Below are 21,508 nucleotides of genomic sequence, written 5' to 3' on the forward strand. Positions count from 1 at the left end.
TCAGTTGCGGATTAGGAAGATCCTAGAATAGCGTTTCCTGCATGAAGTTTGGGCTGATTACTTTACAGAAGAAATGTGAACTTCCACCCCAACACTGTGAACCACCTCAACACCATGAACCGTTCATTTTGGACAAGGTTTCAGGAAATATATATATTTTTTAAACTGGTGCAATTCTGTGTCTATGGATAATATTTGATGGCATTAAATTCCTGTAATATTGAAAAATGTGTTAATATATGCATACTGTATTGGACACAAACATTTCTCAAACTACTGTGCATATCTTTAATAAACAACCATTTATCAGTACTATCCAGACGAAAACATACATACACATGAATACATCTTAATACAGCAGAGGCAAAATAAACATATATACAGTCATAAAAGTGAAAATCTGATTTTAACATAAAAAGGTCAGGGCAAACTGAATAGATTACATGAAACAAAACTTCAGGGAACTCAAAGCGCGAGTTTACAGCAAAATAATGTAATTTAAGACTTTGGCAATTAAAAGGTTTGCCAGTTATAACACTTCTAGCAGAAAACACGCAAAATGGGAATTTGTTTCTAGCCCTATACAAAAAGATATTGAAGGTAATCCTTAGATTTTTATATTTCTGTCTCCATCTACCACTTAAAGTGAATAAATATTCTAATTTCATATATTGCGGGTCAAATATCCTATATAAGAATATACAAGCAAAGATGTAGTCATAACAAAAGCGCAAGACTGTATTTCTTATAAAGTCAGGGTTGTTGTAAATAATTGTCTTTTTTTTAATGTTGCTTTAAAAGGTGTAATCTCACTTACCGACATGTATTAGTATTGCGATATAGTGAAACTAGCAGCAAGATAAAAGCTTCTATACCATTTTGAATATATACGCTTGCTTCCTAATTAAGCATGTATATTAGGTTTTCCGAATTAAGGCTTAAATGTCTAATGAGTACAAAACGACATACTTCAGATAATTTTTTTTTTAGTTCCCAAAAAAAAAACCCCCTTACACTTAAGGCTACGGCCCCAGTGTCGGCTGATGCACGCACCCTGGCAGGCTGGTGGCGTGTGCAGCCGTGATCTCCGGTCTGTGGCTGAGCTGTGAAGGGGGGCATGGCAGGGGCACGGCCATGACTTCACCCAGCTGGTTAACCCTCATTGGCTGAACCACCGGGGCGTGGCCAGCACTCCATCACCAGTCCTGAAAAATCTTGTTGAGCATCGCGGCAGCAAATTGTGCGCCAAGGCAGTTAGTGGGCCCGGCCCCATTGACGGGCGGTTCTTGTTCCTGCAGCACATGGCATAGCGCGCGCTGCAGCATGTACTGAGGACCTAGCCTTAGGCTCTAGAGATAGCTGCAGAGACTCTAAACCGGTTAAGACAAATCCCCCTGCTTAGGCATTTCAGCATTTGTCCAAACTAGAACCACCAGATCAGATCACAGTGAAGTATGTGCCCAGGACAAATCAGGAATGTTAAAGAGGAGGGGTAGAGAAGTAACTAAAAAAAATCAGCTTTAAGAATAGGAAATATTGTTCGATTTCTGACCTTACAACAAACTAGCATTCTTCCCATTGCTAAAACTGTATGCACCTATAGTAAACTACTCAGAGGTTCCTACTCACTTCACTCGAAGGAGAGGTGGCAAAGCATGGGAGAATAACCATGTGACGTTCCTGTGACATCAGTGTGCCAGTAACTACAATGTTGATTGCATTGGCTGAATTGCGTGTAACTTCCATGTAGATCAGACTGTATACTATTTGTTGTACATGGAAACATTTCCAAATTAACTTCCAAATTATACATCCATGTTTAACATTGTAGTTGGAGAAAATAGAAGGGGAATTCCTCATCTTAAGGATATATGAAACCAAACACCAAAAGATATGTTTTTATTTGAGTCTCTTATTAAAAGTTTATACTTTGTATTATTTATATGTACTTTATTTTTATTTCAACGTTGAGAAAGTATAATAATTACTTCATTTTTGCAAAGAAACTAAAAAGGAGACATTAAGAGGACACATTGGCACAGATTTTTTTTGGACAAATTAACATAAAAGCAAAAACAACCCCCCTAAAAACATGAAAATTCAAATGAAAAAAAATAAATCTTATTTTGAAAAAGTAGAAATACTTCTCAAAACCTGGTGGTGGTCATTTACAGATGGGAGCACTATTATTTTTTTCTTCCAAGTTCAAAATGGCAATTTATGTTTATCTCAAGAGTGAAAGAATGTTAACGTAAAACCAATATTTTAATTTTTTTTTGTTCCACCTTAATCAAGTGCAGCGGATTACGTGTTTGCACCATAGTTACCAAATACAACCTCGCACACTTGGGTCAATAATTTGCGGAAATAATACCATGACGACAGCCAGCATGTGTTCTTCTTGAGCATCTCTGCTAAGCACACACAGCTGTGGTTTTAATGTGCCCCAAGTAGAACAGAAGTTGTTGCGCGTTGTGAAGACTGCAAAGCATTTCAGATTGCTATCGCCAGGACAGATTTGGCATCTTATCCCCATCTGGAGGCTGCTGAAGGTCGCATTTTCCCGCATGGAAATGGCTCCAGTGCTTTAAAGGGTATGTCAGTGGGACTGGGCTTGTGGGGCAAAGGTGCAGGTTACATTTCTTAAATGAATTGTGACTCACATACCCCTAATAGGGAACAAAGTAATATTTGCTATGCCAACTGCTGCAAACATTGAATGTTTTACAAATTAAACTCATTACGGTAGGGGAAACAAAAAATACCTTAACTTTCATATTAAACCCTTAAATGAAACGTACTTATTCTATATCTTAGAACTATGCTTAACACTGAGGGTGGGGCGTAAAAAAAGCAGCGAAATAAATACAGCCACTTCATCTGCTTTATGCGGACATGCATACCCTTCTTTTTGAGCCTGACGCAGAAAGTATTCAAAAAGTAAAATAAAAAAAATAAAAAAAAGTATGAGACTTTGTGAGGACCGAAACAGCCACAATCTTCCAACTAATGTTCTGATGAAACTGGTCTACAAAATTTATCCCAATTATCTTTAGGGTACGTTGGGAATCGGGAAGTTTGACCAAAAGCCAGGCTACAGTAGGTCGTGCATGTAAGAAAACATTTGGAAGTACTGGTAAATTATTTCATATATAGATGGGGTGGTACTGTTTATGATTCAGTTTCTTCCTACAGGTTGGGCACGAGGTAGTATTTTTAAGAGCGTCGCGGAGGCACTGGCTACAGAAAATATGGCCGCATTTGGTTGAAACAATGAGACGTCCGCTCTGTACGATCTACATAAAAAGAAAAGGAGTAAATAAAAACATAAGTGACAATCATAGCCCAAACATTTTAAGAACTACAAAAGAAAAAACAGGTGATCACGTGCCAAAAATGTTTAGGGTGCTAGAACGGCATTCCCAGGGTTGCGTATCCAACCACAAAACAAATGCTAAAGCAATCCAAAGAGAGGGCCAGCACACCAAAAACACTTCAAAAAAATATTTTGAAAGTAAAAGATCCAGTGCAACCTACAACATTTCTTGTGCCGTCTTGTTCACATGGGCTTTGCCTGAAGGGGTAAGACAGCATGTTAAGTTGTAGGTTGCACATGCTCTTTTGCTCATCAATTTTGTTATCATGTGCTGTGGAGACCTCTAAATTACTTTGGCATTAATACGACACAAACCAATAAAACCGTAAACAAAAAAAAGTCACAGTGCACATACAATGTGACAAATTAATGTTAATTTATATATAGGCCATTTAGTTTAATCTTCTTGATCTTGCAACCTTGAGCTTGACAAGATTGTTTATTTGTAATTATACAAATATGTATGTAGTGTAACACACACACACACACACACACACACACACACACACACACACAAAATAGTAAAATAGGATAAAGCTACAGATGTAGCTGCCTGTTCTCTACAGTTTGCCGTGCGAAACCTCTAACAAGCCATGAGATTCCAGCAGCCAAACCAATGGCCCATTGGATTAACACAGCAGGTGACCCTGCTGTGTGAATCCTACCTGGCTTCACCCGTCTGTAATAGGCGCACAATGAGATAGACTGAATCAGCCTCTCTACCTGCATGCCTCTAACAGGCGATCTCGGGGCTTTTATTTTAATAATACAGTATAGTAGCAGGAGGTATCCGGATGTGAATCGCATTGATTTCAGGTCCGGGGACCCCCTGCTTCCCGAGTTACAGGCCCCGTTATGGGGTGCCGGTATCCCAGCGGTCGTGTTTAAATTCTCCCGCGTCATGGCCCACATGATCGGGGGATTTAAACAAAACAAGAGGGATACCAGCACCCCATAACGGGGCCTGTAACTCAGGAAGCAGCGGGTCCTCAAACCTGAAATCAATGCGATTCACATCCGGATACCTCCTGCTACAATACTGTATTATTAAAATAAAATAAAAAGCAGCTTCATTACCTTAGCGGCTAACCACTAAAACAATAAAAAAAAAGGGGGGGGGGGGGGTTAAGCAAGACTACCTGGTTTATTGGGGGCAGAGATGGTGAGTGAAGGGGGTAATTGCCACAGGGTGGGTGGTTAGGCCTACTGGGAAAGTTGCGGGAGGGGTTAAGCCCTTCATTACCTTAGCGGTAGTAACGAAAGGGTTACACCCTCCCACCCCCCCCACCAATCAAGTGGCCTTCACCCACCTTCTCTACCCCAAAAAAACATTACAATACAAACATCAATGCAATACATTTAACAAAAAAGCAGGGCTTTTATTTTATTTTAACACAGTATTTTAGCAGGGGGTCTCCGGAGCTGAATCGCATTGATTTCGGGTTTGGTGCCCCCCTGCTACCCAAGTTACAGGCCCCGTTATGGGGGGCCGGTATCCCTCTGGTTTGTTTAAATCCCCCAATCACGTGGACCGTGAGGTGGAAGAATTTAAACAATAAAACCTGACTGCCATGATACCGGTACCCCATAACGGGGCCTGTAACTCGGGAAGCAAGGGGTCACCGAACCTGAAATCAATTCATTTCAACTCCGGAGACCTCCTGCTACAATACTGTGTTATTAAAATGAAATCCGTGATCGCCTGTTAGAGGCGCCCAGGGAGAGTGACTGATTCAGTCTCTCTTTCAGACAGGTAAAACCCGGTAGGATTCACACAGCGCAAGTTCCATTCAAACGCAGGGACCACCGCTGTGTTAATCCAATGGTCCATTACAGCCTGCTGTGGACCATCTCTCTGAGTTTTTGGCGAATTGGCCAGGCTTTTTTCCCCTGTGATACGGTAGAGAACAGGCAGCTTAATCAGTACCAGAAGCATCATTACTATATTGTGTTTGCCCTCCAATTCTTCACTGTTGTCCTAAACCAATAAATAGAAGGAGGTGGTATTTTTGTCAGTCCAATGGAGCCATTTATGGACTTAAAGGCTATAGGTCAGGATTTTGGAAGTGCTGGAAAGGTATAACTGTTTTGCACCCTAGGCATCATCTCCCTCTTTAGAGTGTTCCAAATATGGTTCTACTTACCTCTGAGTAGCAATCCATACAAATAGGACAACTAACTGTTCCCAAAGGCCTGAAATTACAATATTTTTTTTCAGTGAATTAAACACCACAAAAACAGAATAAAAGGTCACAACATTCAAAGCTCTTGCACTAGTTTGACAACTTACTCCTAGAAACAAAACATGACAACACAGGACAGGTGACATTGGGAAGGGGCTTGAACACACCCCAAATCTGGATGTAACTCCATTCAAATGCAGGCCTGTGCTAGGATATATTTGACCCAATCAATTGCTTTGAAATTCATACCACAACTCTGGTGATCCGATAATTGACCAAAAAGTGTAAAAATGCAGTACCAATAGTTTCAAAGCAAGGACAGGATCCCTTTGGAATGAGCATAGCTAACCATATGACTATTATTCTAGTTCTATTGTTCAAACTTTCCCATTTTACCAAACACAGTTAAACGTCTCTCATTTCACATTCCAACCCCTCTCCTTTTTACCAACCCACCCACCCCCATTTTTTTAAGGATGGGAACCAGTTGGTCCCCAAAAAACAGTAGTGTGCTATTTTTAGCTTTGTCCCCCAGTGCCCTAGATATTAATGACGTAAGTTAACAGTTTTAACCCCCTCCCCCCACACACAAGGGAGACAAAATGGCCGCTAAATCAGGCCATTAGGAAGCCGCATTGTCATTGGTTGCAGCTTCCCATCGGATGCTCATTTACATTTCATTCATAATTGGGAAGTATTGTCACCAGTGATAGGAAACTTTACATGTACGTTTCTTTAGTGCGGTTCCCCCTGGTTCAAATCCTTTATAAATTTTTATTTTTTTTAAAGACCAGAAGAGGGGGATAGTTATACAGCTTTAATGCAAACATGTACAGGGAGATTTATTTCTATACATGGGAGATTTATAGATTTAAAATATATTTATATTGGTTCAATTTGACCTTACTTCGTGTAGCCACACTAAATAGCTAATCAAGGGGAATAGTGACTGTCACTCCACCAGTAGGTATATACAGGAATGTTACAAAGTTTAAAAAGCTGAAAACAATCTTGTCGCAACAATAACCTTGGGACCAAGCCAAGAAAAGATGAGCGAATGTGTCGAAATTCAGGAGGTGGGAAGATAGAATATTTGCTATATTTTTCTTCAAACATAGTAATAGAATATGATCCCATATTTTTTCAATTGTTGCAAATTTTAACATTATCCAATTTTTTCACATTTTCTCTGCAAATGTAGGAATCTTCTCCAATTCCAAATGAAAACATTCTTTATGAAAAAATTTTTTTTTAAAAACCAACAAATAAACTGGTGGCAACTTTGTCAACTCCAAAGAATTTGCGAACATTCGAAATTGCGAAGAACGCCATATTCGTGGTAAATACTAATTTGGGGGAATAATTCACACATCTCTAATGCCAAGCGTACCAAGCTATAGGATTCAAGATTTTTGGGAAAATAAAGTTAGCATACCGACCTTGAACCATCATTTTCTAAAGAGGACAGGTCTCTGGAATCTTTATTTGTTACAAACACATCTGTGTCTCTCGAATCTTCATCGCTACTTAATATACAACTAGCAGTCTGCTGTGTACCTCTTGTCCGATTTCTCCGTTGACTATGATTATCTTAGTACAAACAAATAAAAAAAATATTGCCAAAAATGACAAGATTATGCAAAATTCAGTAAATTAAAAAAAACACACTGTGCATTTTATTCCAAACCTTTCCCAAAAATAGTTCTGAAATTATGAATGACAGATATGAACTACAAACAATAAATCTTACACAAAAAAAAAAAAGCATATGACATCAGGCTGAAAATCCATATAAATATAAAATATACTCACCATCAACAATCTTGTGAGGCGTAAAGGAAATGAAAAGAAAGTATAATTAGACAATGATTACATTTGCTTAAAAACACATTTAAAAAAAAAGGTAAATCCAGCATTTAGATTTAATAAATAAAAAAAAATAAAAACATTACAACTGAACTCTACTTACAACAACGGAATCATTGTGAGTTAAGTCAACTACCACGGGTTCAGAAGATTCACAGGTGAGATCAACTACTTCTTCCCCTGATGAAAGATAAAAAACACAATTTATTTAAGATATAGTTTCCTAGTCCTTCTACAATGTTAACCAGATTCACATATACATACATATATATACATATATGAAACACTGAAATTAATCTGTTTGTAGGAAATATACTAATGCATTGTAGAAATACTAGCCTATTCTGCAAAATGTGCTGTAAGAACATACAGTAAGTCACATCACATGACAACACCTGTAGCATTAAGAAGTATGAATGGCATCTGACATACGATTCACTAAAGGCTGCAACACCTCATTTGGCTATTGTAGGGACCATCAATACTTTGTGTCAACACACCTGGTTTATTGTTAAAGCAGCAGTTCAAGCAATATCCTACGTGTGTATTTTTTTAAATAAATCAGTTCTGTACTATGAGAAAATACTTGTAGCATTTAAAAAAAAAAGTTTTAAAGACATTTTTGATGTTTCTACTGTAGGAAGCATTTCCAAAGTGACAGCCCCTTCCGATAGAGGGCGGGGCTCAAGAGCCAGAGGCTCTCTAGCAGTGAACCAATTGTATCTAGTAACTGCCCAGTCAATCATATTCCAGGAATTACATTGCCCACAATGCTGTGCAAGAACTGAATTAAATAACCCGGAGCAAGCGATTGATTACAGGAGAACGGATCGATCTGCAGCTTCGCTAATCACTTGTCAGTGTGCAGATTGTATTGATGCACATATTGAATGGGAATATATATAGATCTCCAAGGAAGGTTATGTAGATGCTGGTCGTATTTGCAGTTTAAATCATGTGTGAAAAAGTAGAACCTGTCAAAGTTTAATGGACCTTAAAGTGTACATTATATACCTTGGGGTTTGATTTGCATGCTGAATGCTGCTCATCTTTCCAAGGTTAATTTATTTCAAACTTACCAGTCATGTGCTTGTTGGTTAAAAATCTAACAGTATAATCTACACAGATGTACTAAAGTTACAGTTTTACAGGCATCTAGGGCAGGGCTATGTTAACTGAAAACACGGACTTGTTAATATTGTTTTACCAATGTGTTACAACTATCAAGACAAAAAGAAAATAAACACCGTTTAAACGGCTTTATCCTGTACATTATGCAGCGTCGCAGAGTAGGAGATCTAGGACAAAGGTGCTTAACAAGAACGACCATAGAGAACTGCAAGTCAAACCATTGCACAAAATAATGGATTACTTATACCTCATTATACGGAAATGCACCAGTGCAGGAACCAGTATATTAAGACAGTGAGGACAGTCCAAGGTTCTGAACGTCAATAAGCAAAAAAAGCAAATCGTAATCCTTATTTATGCAACTATAGGGTGACTAATTTCATAAAGTCAAAGCTCTGCCTCAATCATAAAGGGATTAAAGTGCAGATATCCAGATTCATGTAGAGAAGCAAATGAGCATATTTATGGGAAAGGAGAAACCGTATTTTTCTAATGCAGAGTTCTGCTTGAATAAATATGGCACACAATGATATAAACCAAGTTTAGATTTAATGGTTACAGCCACCTTAACCAGGGTTTTCCGTTCCTTCCCTCTCCTAACTAATCTGCAGACAAGAGAATGCACAAATCCCATTACATTATGACGGAGGTGGGGGACACAAGATAAATAATATTACCTCCTTCAGTCCCACTGTAAATTAAAAACAAATGCTTATACCTGCCTAAAATTGATCAAGAGAGACCAGTCATCAAGGCGTAAAAGGTGCAGTCCATCAAAGGGTGAAAATAAACCAATGGCAGTGACATGAGTAAGGGGTTATATATTTGTATGATTTACACTAGGGGAAAAAATGGATATACTTCTAGGTATTAGAGTCACCTGTAAAACATGGTAAGCTGGAACATGGTAGGTAAAGACTCGCCTAAACGCCTCATGCTTTCTGCCTATGACCTCCGCCTCTCCTGCTTTACCACCTCTCACACCCACCTTCAAGACTTTCTGTGCTGCCACCATTCTGGAATTCCCTACCACACATCAGACTCTCCCCCAGCTTTCAGACATTTAAAAGCTCCCTGAAAGGCTTCCTTAAAAATACTGGTATACCCCCAACATGCAACCCCCTCTTCCCAACCCTACTGGGACTAAACTCCTCGTCATCTGACACCACCTAACATCCACACCCCCAAACCTTAATGAGGGGGGAGAGAATCAGCTGTGCGGCTGACCCGGCTCCATCCTAGGGCACTCAATCCCTCAATCAGCTGTTACTTTACAATTTGTTCCAACAATGCCCCTTGTTCTCTCTAGACTGCAAGCAATCTTTGCGCAGGGCCTTCTTTAATCTTTATCCGTTTGTGCTTATTTGTTCTTACTTGGTACGTCATCCTGTTAAATGTCATTTATAGAATTCTGTTTCCCCCCCATTATACCGCACTGCAGGAATCTTTTGGCGTATTTAATTCTAGTTATACTATCTACTTGTATAGAGAATAACCTTGCACAGACAAAAATACCCATACCATATTAAGGCTTGATAGAAAAGGAACAGATGATTGACATACATCCTCCCCGCCAATATAAATTCCTAAAGCAAAAACCAAGTACTACACTCAAAAAGAAAATCAGATTGACAAAAATGTTAATTAAGGATTATCACAGAATCTGGGAGCCTCTACAACTGATATTTCCTTTATCAGAATCGTTCACCCCCCCCTCCCACCACCCTGTAAAGGGAGGGACATTGTCCGTCTGGAATTAAAGATTCACCCGATTCTATCTGCTATACAGATGCAACTGTTCGTTCTGGCCCAGATTCTGAGGAATTCCATGAACATGTTGGGAAAAAGCCTCAGCATAGTCCATAGACGCTGTAATGGCCCATCGGATTAACACAGTGGGCGTCCCTGCGTTTGAATGGGACTTGCGCTGTGTAAATCCTATCGGGCTGCAAGTCCCATTCAAATGCAGGAACCCCCGCTGTGTTCATCCAATGGGCCCTTACAGCATCTATGGACTATGCTTCAGAGTATTTCAGAGATGCTTGTGAATTTCTCATACGCTGTGCCAAAACCGGCAGTTGCATCTGCATTGTTCTATCCCAGTCAGCAATGGTTTTAGAGGTAGACCTACTGGAACGTGAAAACGTGAAGTATGTATTTATATACAAATATTTTAGATTTGGTGTAGTGGGACTGCCACTTAATGTTGAGTGCCACAGGACCGCCGGCACTTCCGTGTCATGTGATCACACCAGGAGGCCCTGGATTCCAGAAAAGGAAGCGAAGGCTCCAGTACCGTTCCATAGTGGCCACCCTGTTCGGAGCGGTCAGAAAACCTCATACATTAGGGCACTGCCAAGGTTAAATGAGACAGAGCCTTAAATAAATAATCCAGGAAACGTCCTGCTCATACTGGTCAGTCTGACAAGGTATCCTGGGTCTGTGTGGAATAGATGGCAGCAGATGGTAAAGCACGAGTGACAAAAACCCTTAATTGTACAGCAGATTAAACAGTTCAGGAAGGTTTTGTATCGTATTAAAGCCTTAATTCTCAATACCTAACCTGCAACACTTTATTGAAATGTATCCTACATACAACCTGCAATGAAAAGGTATTGATACCATGTTATGATTAAATTCATGGCACAGAATACTTTGGGTGGAGGTGTGAAACATCCAACTTGACTACTTCCTTTTCTGCATTTTTCATTTTTCCTTAGGGCTTTTATTTTTAGAACACTGGTAACAGACGCAGAGCTGTTCATACAGTTTCAGGAATAAGCACTCCCCCAAAAGATAGAAAAATCTAACTTTGGTGCTCGGGGCACAGGCAGAAAGTGACTTACACTGGATGCCACAAATCTATATCTATAAGTCTCAAATAATGTTTGTGTGTATGTCTTCCCCCTGTGTGATTGGCCCTGTGTTCCCCCTGTGTCATTGGCCATGGACGCACCCCCTCACCCTCCTCACCCCACCCCTCACATTGCACCTCTTGCCCTCACTTGGATTAGGAATCTCACTTAGCAGGACCATCCACACCAATACCACCCGCCGCCGGCCTCACCTCTCCCCCACCACCAACCCCCTCCCCCCCGGTCACACCACTCTGTGTCCCTGTCTCCCGCTGAGGCCCCCTGCCCCCGGGTATCACCTCCACCTGCCCCCCCCCCCCACATGCGTAGCGCACCCATGCCCCCCAGGTGTCACCCCCCCCCACTGCCCCCCTGCCACCCGGTGCCCCCCTGTCACATGCGCGTTGCATGTGTGCTCCAGCGGCCTGCGGCTGCTCCCGCTCATCGGGCACTTCAGCCTCTTCCCGACGCCGGCTCCGGGTTGCCGTGCGCTCGGCGGCCTCCGCTGCATGCTCCGCTACCCCCCCCCCCCCCCCCCCCGGGACCGACCGGTCAGAGCGCTCGGACAGGAGAGAGGCGCCTTCTGGACCGGTGGGAGCGCAGAGACTGGACGGAGGTGGCTGGTGTCCGCCGGTGGGGGGAACGGGCGGGTCATCACTGCAGTTGTTGTGGGTGCCCGAGGACATGTGTGTGCGTGTGTGTGACACACTGTGTGTGCGTGTGTGTATGTGTCTGACACTGTGTGTGTCTCTCACTGGGTTTGTGTGTGTGTGTCTCACGGTGTGTGTGGCACTGTGTGCTGCACGGGGGGGGGGGGGAAGACCGGAGCAGCGCAGGTGGGGGGGGTGGGGAGGACCGTACCTGCGCAGAGGGGGGGGGGGGAAAGGACCACAGCTGCGCGTGGGTGGGGGGAGGCGGAGAGAGACGAGGGGAACGGGGGGGGGGGAGGGTGGCAAGAGGAAGGAGCGGGAGGTTTTGGTCCCGGGCAGCGCCAGGTCTCTCAGCTAGTGATTCAATAAATACAACATACCACTTTCCTCAAGCTCTATTGGCTCAGCTTCAGCTGCCATTGTAGTAGAACCAGCCACTCTCCTCCTTTTGTGTGTTTGTCTCGAGTTATTAGATGCAACTCCCTTGCGTTTCCTTTGATCCTGTGAGAAAAAGAAAGTCAATTTCATTCTCATTTTTTTATGTTGTAGCTTAAAGAAAACAATCAAAGAAAAATCATGCACATTAACATCCATATACAAGAAGGCAGACAACAAAGTTGCACATGACAATGCATTTCTAATTGTTAAGAGGGTCAAGCATGCAAGAAAACTTATGCGCATATTTACTAAACTGTACTACTCCATAAAACACCTTCGGGTACTGAAAGGAGTCTTCTAGAATAGCACCACTTAGTAAATATGGGGGGGTAGAGCGAGATTCACTAACCTCCGGTACAGGTTTCCACACAATCCCCAGTTACTTGCCATTGACTTGAATGGCAGTATACGTGGGCCCTCCCAGTGATAACCTATAGACTCAGATTACAAACTCTTCAAGGGCAGGGAAGCCTTTTCCCAATATTTGCTTTTAGGTCTGACGCACCGTTTCCCATTAGGTTTATTATTTTGTTATGTATATTAATGCTGTAAAGCGCCAAGTACATGAATGGCGCTATACAAATACAGATCTGCATACACATTGAAAGGTTAGTGAATCCTGGCATTAGTAGCTGTGGTTGAAAAAGTATGAACTGTGTTACTGTTTTGAAGAACCTCCAAAGCATGGTAGAGAATTAGAAGATCCAGGATTAATTGTTAACTACATCTTACTGATGGGGGACGGGGGGAGGGGGGGAAGAGGGGCATCAAAAATAGAAAAATTAGAATATGTCTCAAATTGGATTCTCTTAAAAGTTGTTAAGTATCCATAAAATTGGAGAAGTGCTTCCTATAGTCATCTATTCACATACCCTGGAACAGGCGCTCTGCAGTGGATACACTGATGCTTCCTTCCCCCAGGTCACAATATGGAAATCACCTCTTGAAAATGTTAAGAAAATAAAGATCTATACTACGTATACGTATATCTTTCCCGAAGAGGTGATTTATAATTGAAACACTCCTGAATTTGGAGATCATACAATTTTATATAGAACATGGATCACAAAACTAAAAACACACATGAAGGAGAACAAAGCCACCAAGATAAATGATGAATACAAGTTCTGAATATCCAGAAATGAAGTAAACAGGCTTTATATGTGTACTTGATTGGACAAAATTGATTTAGAGATTCAGATATTACCAGCATTAATCTCGTAATAATTATCCCAAGTGTACGTCAACCCCATTTGATATAAGCGTTGTTAGTGAGTGTATCCAGTATGCTTCCAACATTTTAATCTGTACTACTCGTATTACTCCCTTTCCTGCTTGACTATTTTCTCCTCTCCTATAAATAGAAAACCCTTTGGATCTGTCCTATATTTCTGGCATGTTCAATTATATGAACGTTAGTTTTTGTGTAGCCCATCCCACATATTGCTTAGGACAGGGGAGCCCAATCTTTTCCCCCTGCCCGGCTTCAGCATCAAAAGACACCGTGGGGTCATGTGACATGTTGCCATGGCAACATGTCACGTGACCCCGCGGCATAATTTGGATGCCAGGTTACAATGACAACATGTCGCTGGAAGCCAAGGCAAGTTAGTTGGAGGCATCGCGCGGTTCCCCAACAATTTAAATGCCTTGGTGGAAGCGCGGGACTTCTAACTGCCGCGCCCGCCCCACGAAGAAAATCTCGCAACACCCAGTTCGTGCACCCCTGGCTAAAGACGTGCACGTGATCCATATTGCAATCTATAACAAATCAATGGAAATAAAGTGTGCAAGATAAGCGATTCAAATCCCTTACAATTCTTCAGAGTGTTCTGATTCAATTGACCTGCCCTACATCATAAACATGTTACACAAATGTAGAGGAGTGGAGAAAAAGCCAAGCACGAGAGGAAGTAATAAAAGTAGTACAGATCTGAAAGCAGCAAACATACAGGATACACTCACTAACAACTCATACCAAATGGGGTTGACCTTGATTCGGGATAATTATTAAGAGATTTAATGATGGTGATCTCATCAGGCACCGCATGCGACACCCCCCCCCCCCCCCACTTTTGCCTGCAATATTTGTATTTACTCTCCTCTTTCAATGCAGTGGAAGAAATGCTCGAGACAGTATAATATTGTTAATGTAGGACCTACAGAAATGGGGTTGCCGTGATGTGGTTTTAGCCTTAAAATATATTTTAGCTAAAGTAAACGAGGCATATTTATGAAGAACGAATATAGATAAAATACATAGTAATGCACTAAATTATTTGTCATTTGATGCAGCGTTGGGACCTTTTTGTCTCTTGTTGTATACATTTGTCACAAACCCAATAGCACTGCAAATCACACACACAAGTTTTGAGCTTTCCAAGTCTGATCTCAGAAAACCTCTCAGAAATAAATTTAATCCAAAAACACTTATCAGGCCTGTTTACTTCATATCTGAATATTCAGAAAGTTTCTTCGTCATTTATCTTACGATCTCTTCTCATTCATGGGTGTGCGTTTTGAGATCCGTATTCTATATAAAAATGGTATGATCCCAACGTCATGAAAGTGATCATATTGTATTACAATTGAAACACTTTAATCATATTAAACATAAATTAAAGTTTTTAAAGATACTTGAAAGACCTAAGTAATGTATTCATCTGTTTCCAAGTAGTTCCTGGAATGTGGGTTTATATGGATGTTAGTAATGATTATAATCTTTACACACACATGGCTATAATATATATTATCTTTAACTGTGCATACAATGTCTTGTATATAATGTACTGTATAACCCTTTTCACTCATTGTAACTATGTATTTGCAACCATGTATTTGTCATCATAACTCTGTGCCCAGGTAACTCTCGAAAATGAGAGGTAACTCAATGCATTACTTCCGGGTAAAACATTTTATAAATAAAACTAGCTGATATACCCGGCGTTGCCCGGGCGTGGAAGGGCAGGAGCATGGAGTGGAAGGGCGGGGGGGGGAGGGGCGTCGAAGGGCGGGGGGGAGGGGCATCGAAGGGCGGGGGGGGAGGGGCATCGAAGGGCGGGGGGGGCCAAGGGGCGTAGAAGGGTGGGGAGGGCAAAGGGCAGGGGGGCAAACGGCAGGGAGGGGCGGGGGGGGCAAACGGCAGGGAGGGGTGGGGGGGGGGCAAAGGGCAGGGAGGGGTGGGGGGCAAAGGGCAGGGGAGGGAGGGCAGGGGGCAAAGGGCAGGGGGCAAAGGGCTGGGGGAGGGAGGGCAGGGGGCAAAGGCCAGGGGGCAAAGGGCAGGGGGCAAAGGGAGGGGGAGGGAGGGCAGGGGGCAATGGGAAGGGAGGGCAGGGGGCAAGGGGCAGGGGGGTAGGGAGGGTAAAGGGCAGGGGGAGTCAGGGACGCGGTAAATAACCCATTCCCCTGCGTGTACTCACCTTGTACACGGCTGCGCTCCTCTTCCTCCGGGTCACGGCCGCCCTCCTCCTCCACCTCGGGCTCCTCCGCGGCGAGGCTGACACACTCCGGTGAGGAGGTGCTGTGCCTCTCGCGGGGAGAGGCGGAGACAGCCGGAGGAGCGCCCTCGGGGACGGGGAGCGGCCTGTGTGAGGGGAGAGCCGCAGAGAGCGTGCTGAGTGTGTGTGTGTGGGGGGTGAGCGGGGGGGTGGGGGGGTTGAGCGGGGGGTGAGCGTGTGAGGGAGAGCGCCGGGTGAGGGAGTGGCCTATGGGTGGTGAGAGCCGTGGGGAGCGCTCTCGGGGATGGTCAGTTGGGGGAGCGGTCTATGTGAGGGGAGAGCCGCAGAGAGCGAAGGGGGGTGGTGTGTGTTTGTGTGTGTTTTGGGCCGTCACTCCGCCTCAGGCCAATGAGAGGTGTGCGGGGGCGGGCGGCCCAAGGGACCAATGAGATTTCCCCTAGGGACACAGGCCATGCAGACAAACATACAGTGCTTTCACAAATATATAGTAGATATAGTAGATATGCAGGTTTTAGTATGGTCACTGACAGATGTCATACATGTAGATCTAAAGATGTTGATATAACATGTTGATTTATGTAATGATCTACATCTGTTCTTAGAGGGTTTTTTATGATGTAACATAATAGGATTTATATTCCCCTCTTCTATAATGTTCTTTATTTTAGCATATCCTTCATTGTATTGGTGCAATTTTAAAGCAGCAATACTACACCTCCCTCCCCTCTTTTTAAATATTGTTATAATGAAACCATGTGACAATGTATAATTCTACATTCTTACCTAAGCTGGCAATTAGTTTGGTGCTCCAGTTATAAATCTGTCAAAATTATGATTGTGTGACTAACATAATGGCTACTTCAGTCAATAACTCAGCAACTACAAATGTATCCTTATATTACTAAAAGGTAACATTATCTATTGTTACAGTTTACAGCTCAAACGGCTGGGAATATTGGCAATAAATAATCACAAACAGGAAAGTGTTGCAAAGATCTTGCGCTGCTTGGGAGGTGGACTAAAGCCGGCTATAGAAATCAATGGATAATTTAAAAGTCATTAGAAATGGCATTAAGAGTAGAATAATCGTCTTAAAAAATGCAATAAGTATTATATAATACTACAGAATTGATTTGAAAAAAAAAAAAAATCAACCAATATAATATTTCACGTTTTGCTGCTTTAATTGTATTTCATATGTTTCTACATAGTTATTAATATCCCTTAATGAATAGGTACTTATAGGGTTAAGTAGTTAATGGTTAAGGTATATAAAGCGACAGAGATATACAAGTTTGCATCAACCCTGAAGAAATCGAAGGATGTAGGAGCGCTCAGCAGCATCAGACATAGCAACATGAATGACATTAGAGTGGGATGGAGTCTGAGGGCAATGTGCAGAGTTTCTCACAGCATGTATCTGCTGTTCAAAGCGCATATTATCTACATTGATGCGAGTGCATTCGTTTTAAAATTAATAAAGTAAAAAAAAAGATACAAAGTATACTTCTAGCTTTCTTGGAGGGGGGCAATTTCCGTAGTGTGACGTGGGGGAAAGAAGCAGCAGAGTATCCACTGCAGAGTTCCTGTTCCAGGGGAGTTGAATCAATAACTATGCCATACAATTGGAGAAGTGCTTTCTATAAAGACATTTCTGTGTGCGTGCAATACTTACCAACTTTTAAGATTATCCAATACGAGACATTCTATTTTTACCTTTTGACCCATGTACTTTTCTGTACAAAGATATTCTTTTAACAAATCTACGTGAGTACCAGCACTCACTGTCTAATAGCTAAATGATGAAAACAGTTGTAATGCAGAATAAACATTTAATAATAAAATGAACCAGAAATAAATCAAATGTGTTTGCAGAAACCAGTATCACAAATGGGCATGTCACAAAGTGAGGGGTGGGGGGGGGGGGGGAGAAGGAAAAGGGGAAAAAACATGAAACACAAGGAATATACACAAAAAAACGGAGAACGGAAAGTATGCTAGGGGGGCCCCCCTAGCATACTTTCCGTTCTCCGTTTTTGTGTGTATATTCCTTGCGTACTAGTACTATACAGGGGAATAAGGGTCCCCTTTTGTTCCGTGCACCCTGCAATTGCATACATTTAACACCATCAGAGTGCTGTCTATCGTCCCCTTTTACCCAAAGATATTCTTTTGTTCAATTGGTTTAAGGACCTTTTGGCAACACTAAATAGGATTTTTTTTTTTAAATAAATGTGATTTGTATTTTGCTAAACATATGTCTTATTAATATTTACAGTGGTGGTTTATTTTGCGACACATTTTTCAGCCCTTGTTGATCCATTGCTGGATGAAGGCCTTCTCACCGATCTTCTAGGTACTGCTGTTGGAAGACTCTCTCCTCCATGTTGTGCCAACAAAGTGATTTCATCTTTCCATCTCTTACTTTTAGTCACCACATTGTTTTTTTAATCTCTTGAAATCCAAATCGAGTAGTATCTTTGTCCAACGATCTCCCCCCCCCCCCCCCCCCCCCCCCGATATGTCCAGCCTCTGCCATTCATTCTTTTTCCTGTCTCTTCGGGTAATACCCAACATACATCTCTCGCTGATTTTGCGTTCTCTAAAAAGTATCTGAATTATCTTTGCATTTAGGGTCCAAGTTTTTCTTCTCACTTGCCCTCTGCTGGATTGTGCTCTCTGTTAGCGTACAATTTAATGTAGAAGTCCTCCACTCTTTCTAAGTGCACAGTCTTATGGTCGATTCACCATCTTGAGTGCAATGATTTGCTTCTTCTCAGTCATAAATCACAGCTTTGTCTTTAAGCTTTTGTCATCTTCAATAGTCTTCTTACCCATATCAAAGTCAATTTTTTTTTTACATAAGTTATAGGTTTGCAGATTGTTTTGCACAGCAGCTCTGGGTATTCAATCCTATTCTTGCGTCTTGATATTGCTTAATTTTTAGTCGCCTCATTCTATGGTCTCAGATATTTTCTTATGTTTTCTGTTTGCGATTCCTCCAGTTTTTTTTCCTACTGTTCTTGTTGAGGTTACTGATAATTGTTTTTGTCTTTTTAACCAATTTGATTCTGTCCAACTTCACATTCAGATGTAATCTGAAGTGAACCAAATTGGTAGCAAACCAATCCGTTATCACCGCTCGTGTTAAAATGGTTAAGGACTGTGCAGTCCTAGCATGTGTTTCTTGCTAATTAGGATCAAGTCAATTTCATTCTTGACTCCATTGGGTTCACTCAATGTTCATTTTCCATTTGGATTCATGATGAATTCATGGATTTAGAAGTTTTAACATTCTAATTCTACCAATTTGTCCCCACGTTCATTCCTGTTACCGTAACCATACTTACCAACTGATACTTTGTTTTTCTGATGGGCACCAATCTTTGCATTGAAATCTCCCATAACAATCTTGGTGACAATTTCTTTTGTTGATAAATTGGTTGATTTCATGAAGTCTTAAACTTCATTGTAGGCCTGTGTGTGACTTGATGTTTGTGCATATACTTGGATTATTTGAAGCCTGTATCTCTCAACTGAATGACTATCCTGGCGGCTCTTTTTGATGAATTTTCACACTCTACTATGCTGTTTCTCCATCTCTCGTTAACGATGAAGCCTACTCCCCTGATTCTTCCATTATCTGTACCTCTGTAATAGAATGGGTATCTGATTTTGAACCCAATAATGCCTTCAACTTTCCTAACTTCATTAAAGAAAACAATATCCCATGTAATCTTTCCCAGTTAGTCTTCCAGTGCTGCTTCACTGGAAAGAGAGCCAGAAGGTAGCCGGTTTAGATTTTAACATCCGGGGATTCTTAGCACCCTGTGCCTTCATCCTGAATGCTATCAAGCCCAGTGACATTCCAGCCATTGTCGAGCTACTGATATTTGGTGCGTTCCATATAAAATAAAATGGTGCTGGAATATGCAGTGCTGAATGAATACACACTTTCTGTGCTACAGCTTGACGTGTCATGAGGATAATTATAACCAAAAATGGACATATGCCTATTTACAAAGGCAGCCATCAGGCAAGTTTTAGCCCAGCAGCCCTAGTGATGTTACATGATTAGTCATCTAGTTTAAGGATTCATGGAAGTCCCCAGTAATAATTATAACTTGTACCCCACTTCAGCTTGAAAACTCTGTCAGAACAGGTGGGAATTCCTTCATTACAGTTTTAACGTGTTATACTCCTAAGCATTTCTCCTGCCAGAGGGGCAGCCACACATTGTTCTGCATGGAAAGTGTTAAACTGTTAAGTGCCTAGTGCAATATTATAGGCTATGTTTTTACTATTTAAACTAAGCTTTTAGGTTGTTTTAAATGATGCGCCTTAAAAGATGCAGTTACGCCAGCAGTGTTACTTTAAAGACTAGATTAATTTTTAATTAATTGTGTTTACGTTTCTATAAAAATAAGTTTTGTGCCAAAGTTAACATGGCTGATAAGGCCCTACCACTTTGTGCCATCCAAAACATAGTAGCAGTGTCTTTTTTTGATCCTTCCCAGTGGAGTGTTCATGCAAGTTTTTACTTTATCCATTCTGTTTGTTTGTGTGTTATACTCAGAGTGTTACTATAGGCTGTTAGGAACTACCCACAGCAATCTGTATCAGCTGTTTAAGTTATTGGTTGCCAATGGGTATTCCCTGAATAGTTGCTACGCAACGAAATGCGTAGGGATGGACGTTCACATATTACGTAGTTTGGCTAGATATACCCCCGCGAGATAGACGGCAAAGACGCTGATCCAGGATTCCATCAGAGGGAGAGCTGGGAGTTGCCACCGGGGAGCATCTAAAAGACACAGCTACTATGCTTCTGATCTAGGGGCACATAGTAAGGGCAATATCTTGTTGCTTTTGTAGCTGGGATTTGTTACTTTGTTTTTACCTTTTCTTTATGCTCTGCTGCACTATGATCCATGTGAAAATTTATTTTAAATATAAAATGTTATCACACTATGGGGGCATGCGAGTATTTGTGTTTTTAGCTTTGTGCCATTACTGTATTTCAAAGAACATGATCCGAGAGGCTCAGGATAAGACCGCGCAGCACGTGATCACATGTTGGCGCGGTCAAAAGACCGGTGGCAGTTAGGTGCGGCCAGCCTTCCGGCAGCACAAGGGTTAAAACAAAGTTTAGCCTATAATAGTGATAATCCCCTCTGAGTAGGGCATTACCTGGCCATTAATACCCGGGCCTAGGTTAAAACTCCTCCAGACGAGTCTTTAATGGCAAAGTAATAAATACCCTGTTCCTTAGGAATTGGCATTTCCGAGTCGGAGGCCGTTTCTATCCCAAGTTACCTCCTCTCGGGCAGAGGGCAGCCTGCTAAAGAGCATGTACTGGGAAAAGCAGCAATGGTTATACACGCATGCAAAGCACAGCATTTCTATTAGAGGCGCATGCAATTTCTATTTGCCCAAAGGCACATTTCATGCATAACATCAAGGATAGACTCCACCAAGCTTTTTTATTTATATATATATTTATATTTCTTTTACATAGAGTTGGTTGTATTTCACTAGTAACGGGACTAAA

The 21,508-nt window shown here is 41.7% G+C and overlaps 1 protein-coding gene across 1 annotated transcript in view; it reads right to left on the bottom strand.

Moving 5' to 3' along the window:
- Positions 1-264: 264 nt before the first annotated feature.
- The window catches only part of RNF4 (ring finger protein 4), a 44,956-nt gene continuing 23,712 nt past the window's right edge, over positions 265-21,508 (bottom strand). Inside the window, exons 2-7 of the mRNA XM_075570801.1 lie at positions 12,442-12,562; positions 7,529-7,605; positions 7,372-7,381; positions 6,999-7,149; positions 5,521-5,569; positions 265-3,296 (exon numbers count right to left, since the gene is read on the bottom strand). Of these exons, the coding sequence (XP_075426916.1) occupies positions 3,147-3,296; positions 5,521-5,569; positions 6,999-7,149; positions 7,372-7,381; positions 7,529-7,605; positions 12,442-12,562 (558 nt within the window). The 3' untranslated portion in view covers positions 265-3,146. The remainder of the gene's footprint in view (positions 3,297-5,520; positions 5,570-6,998; positions 7,150-7,371; positions 7,382-7,528; positions 7,606-12,441; positions 12,563-21,508) is intronic.

This window comes from Ascaphus truei, chromosome 1 (assembly GCF_040206685.1).
Source record: "Ascaphus truei isolate aAscTru1 chromosome 1, aAscTru1.hap1, whole genome shotgun sequence".
NCBI classification, from domain to species: Eukaryota; Metazoa; Chordata; class Amphibia; order Anura; family Ascaphidae; genus Ascaphus; species Ascaphus truei.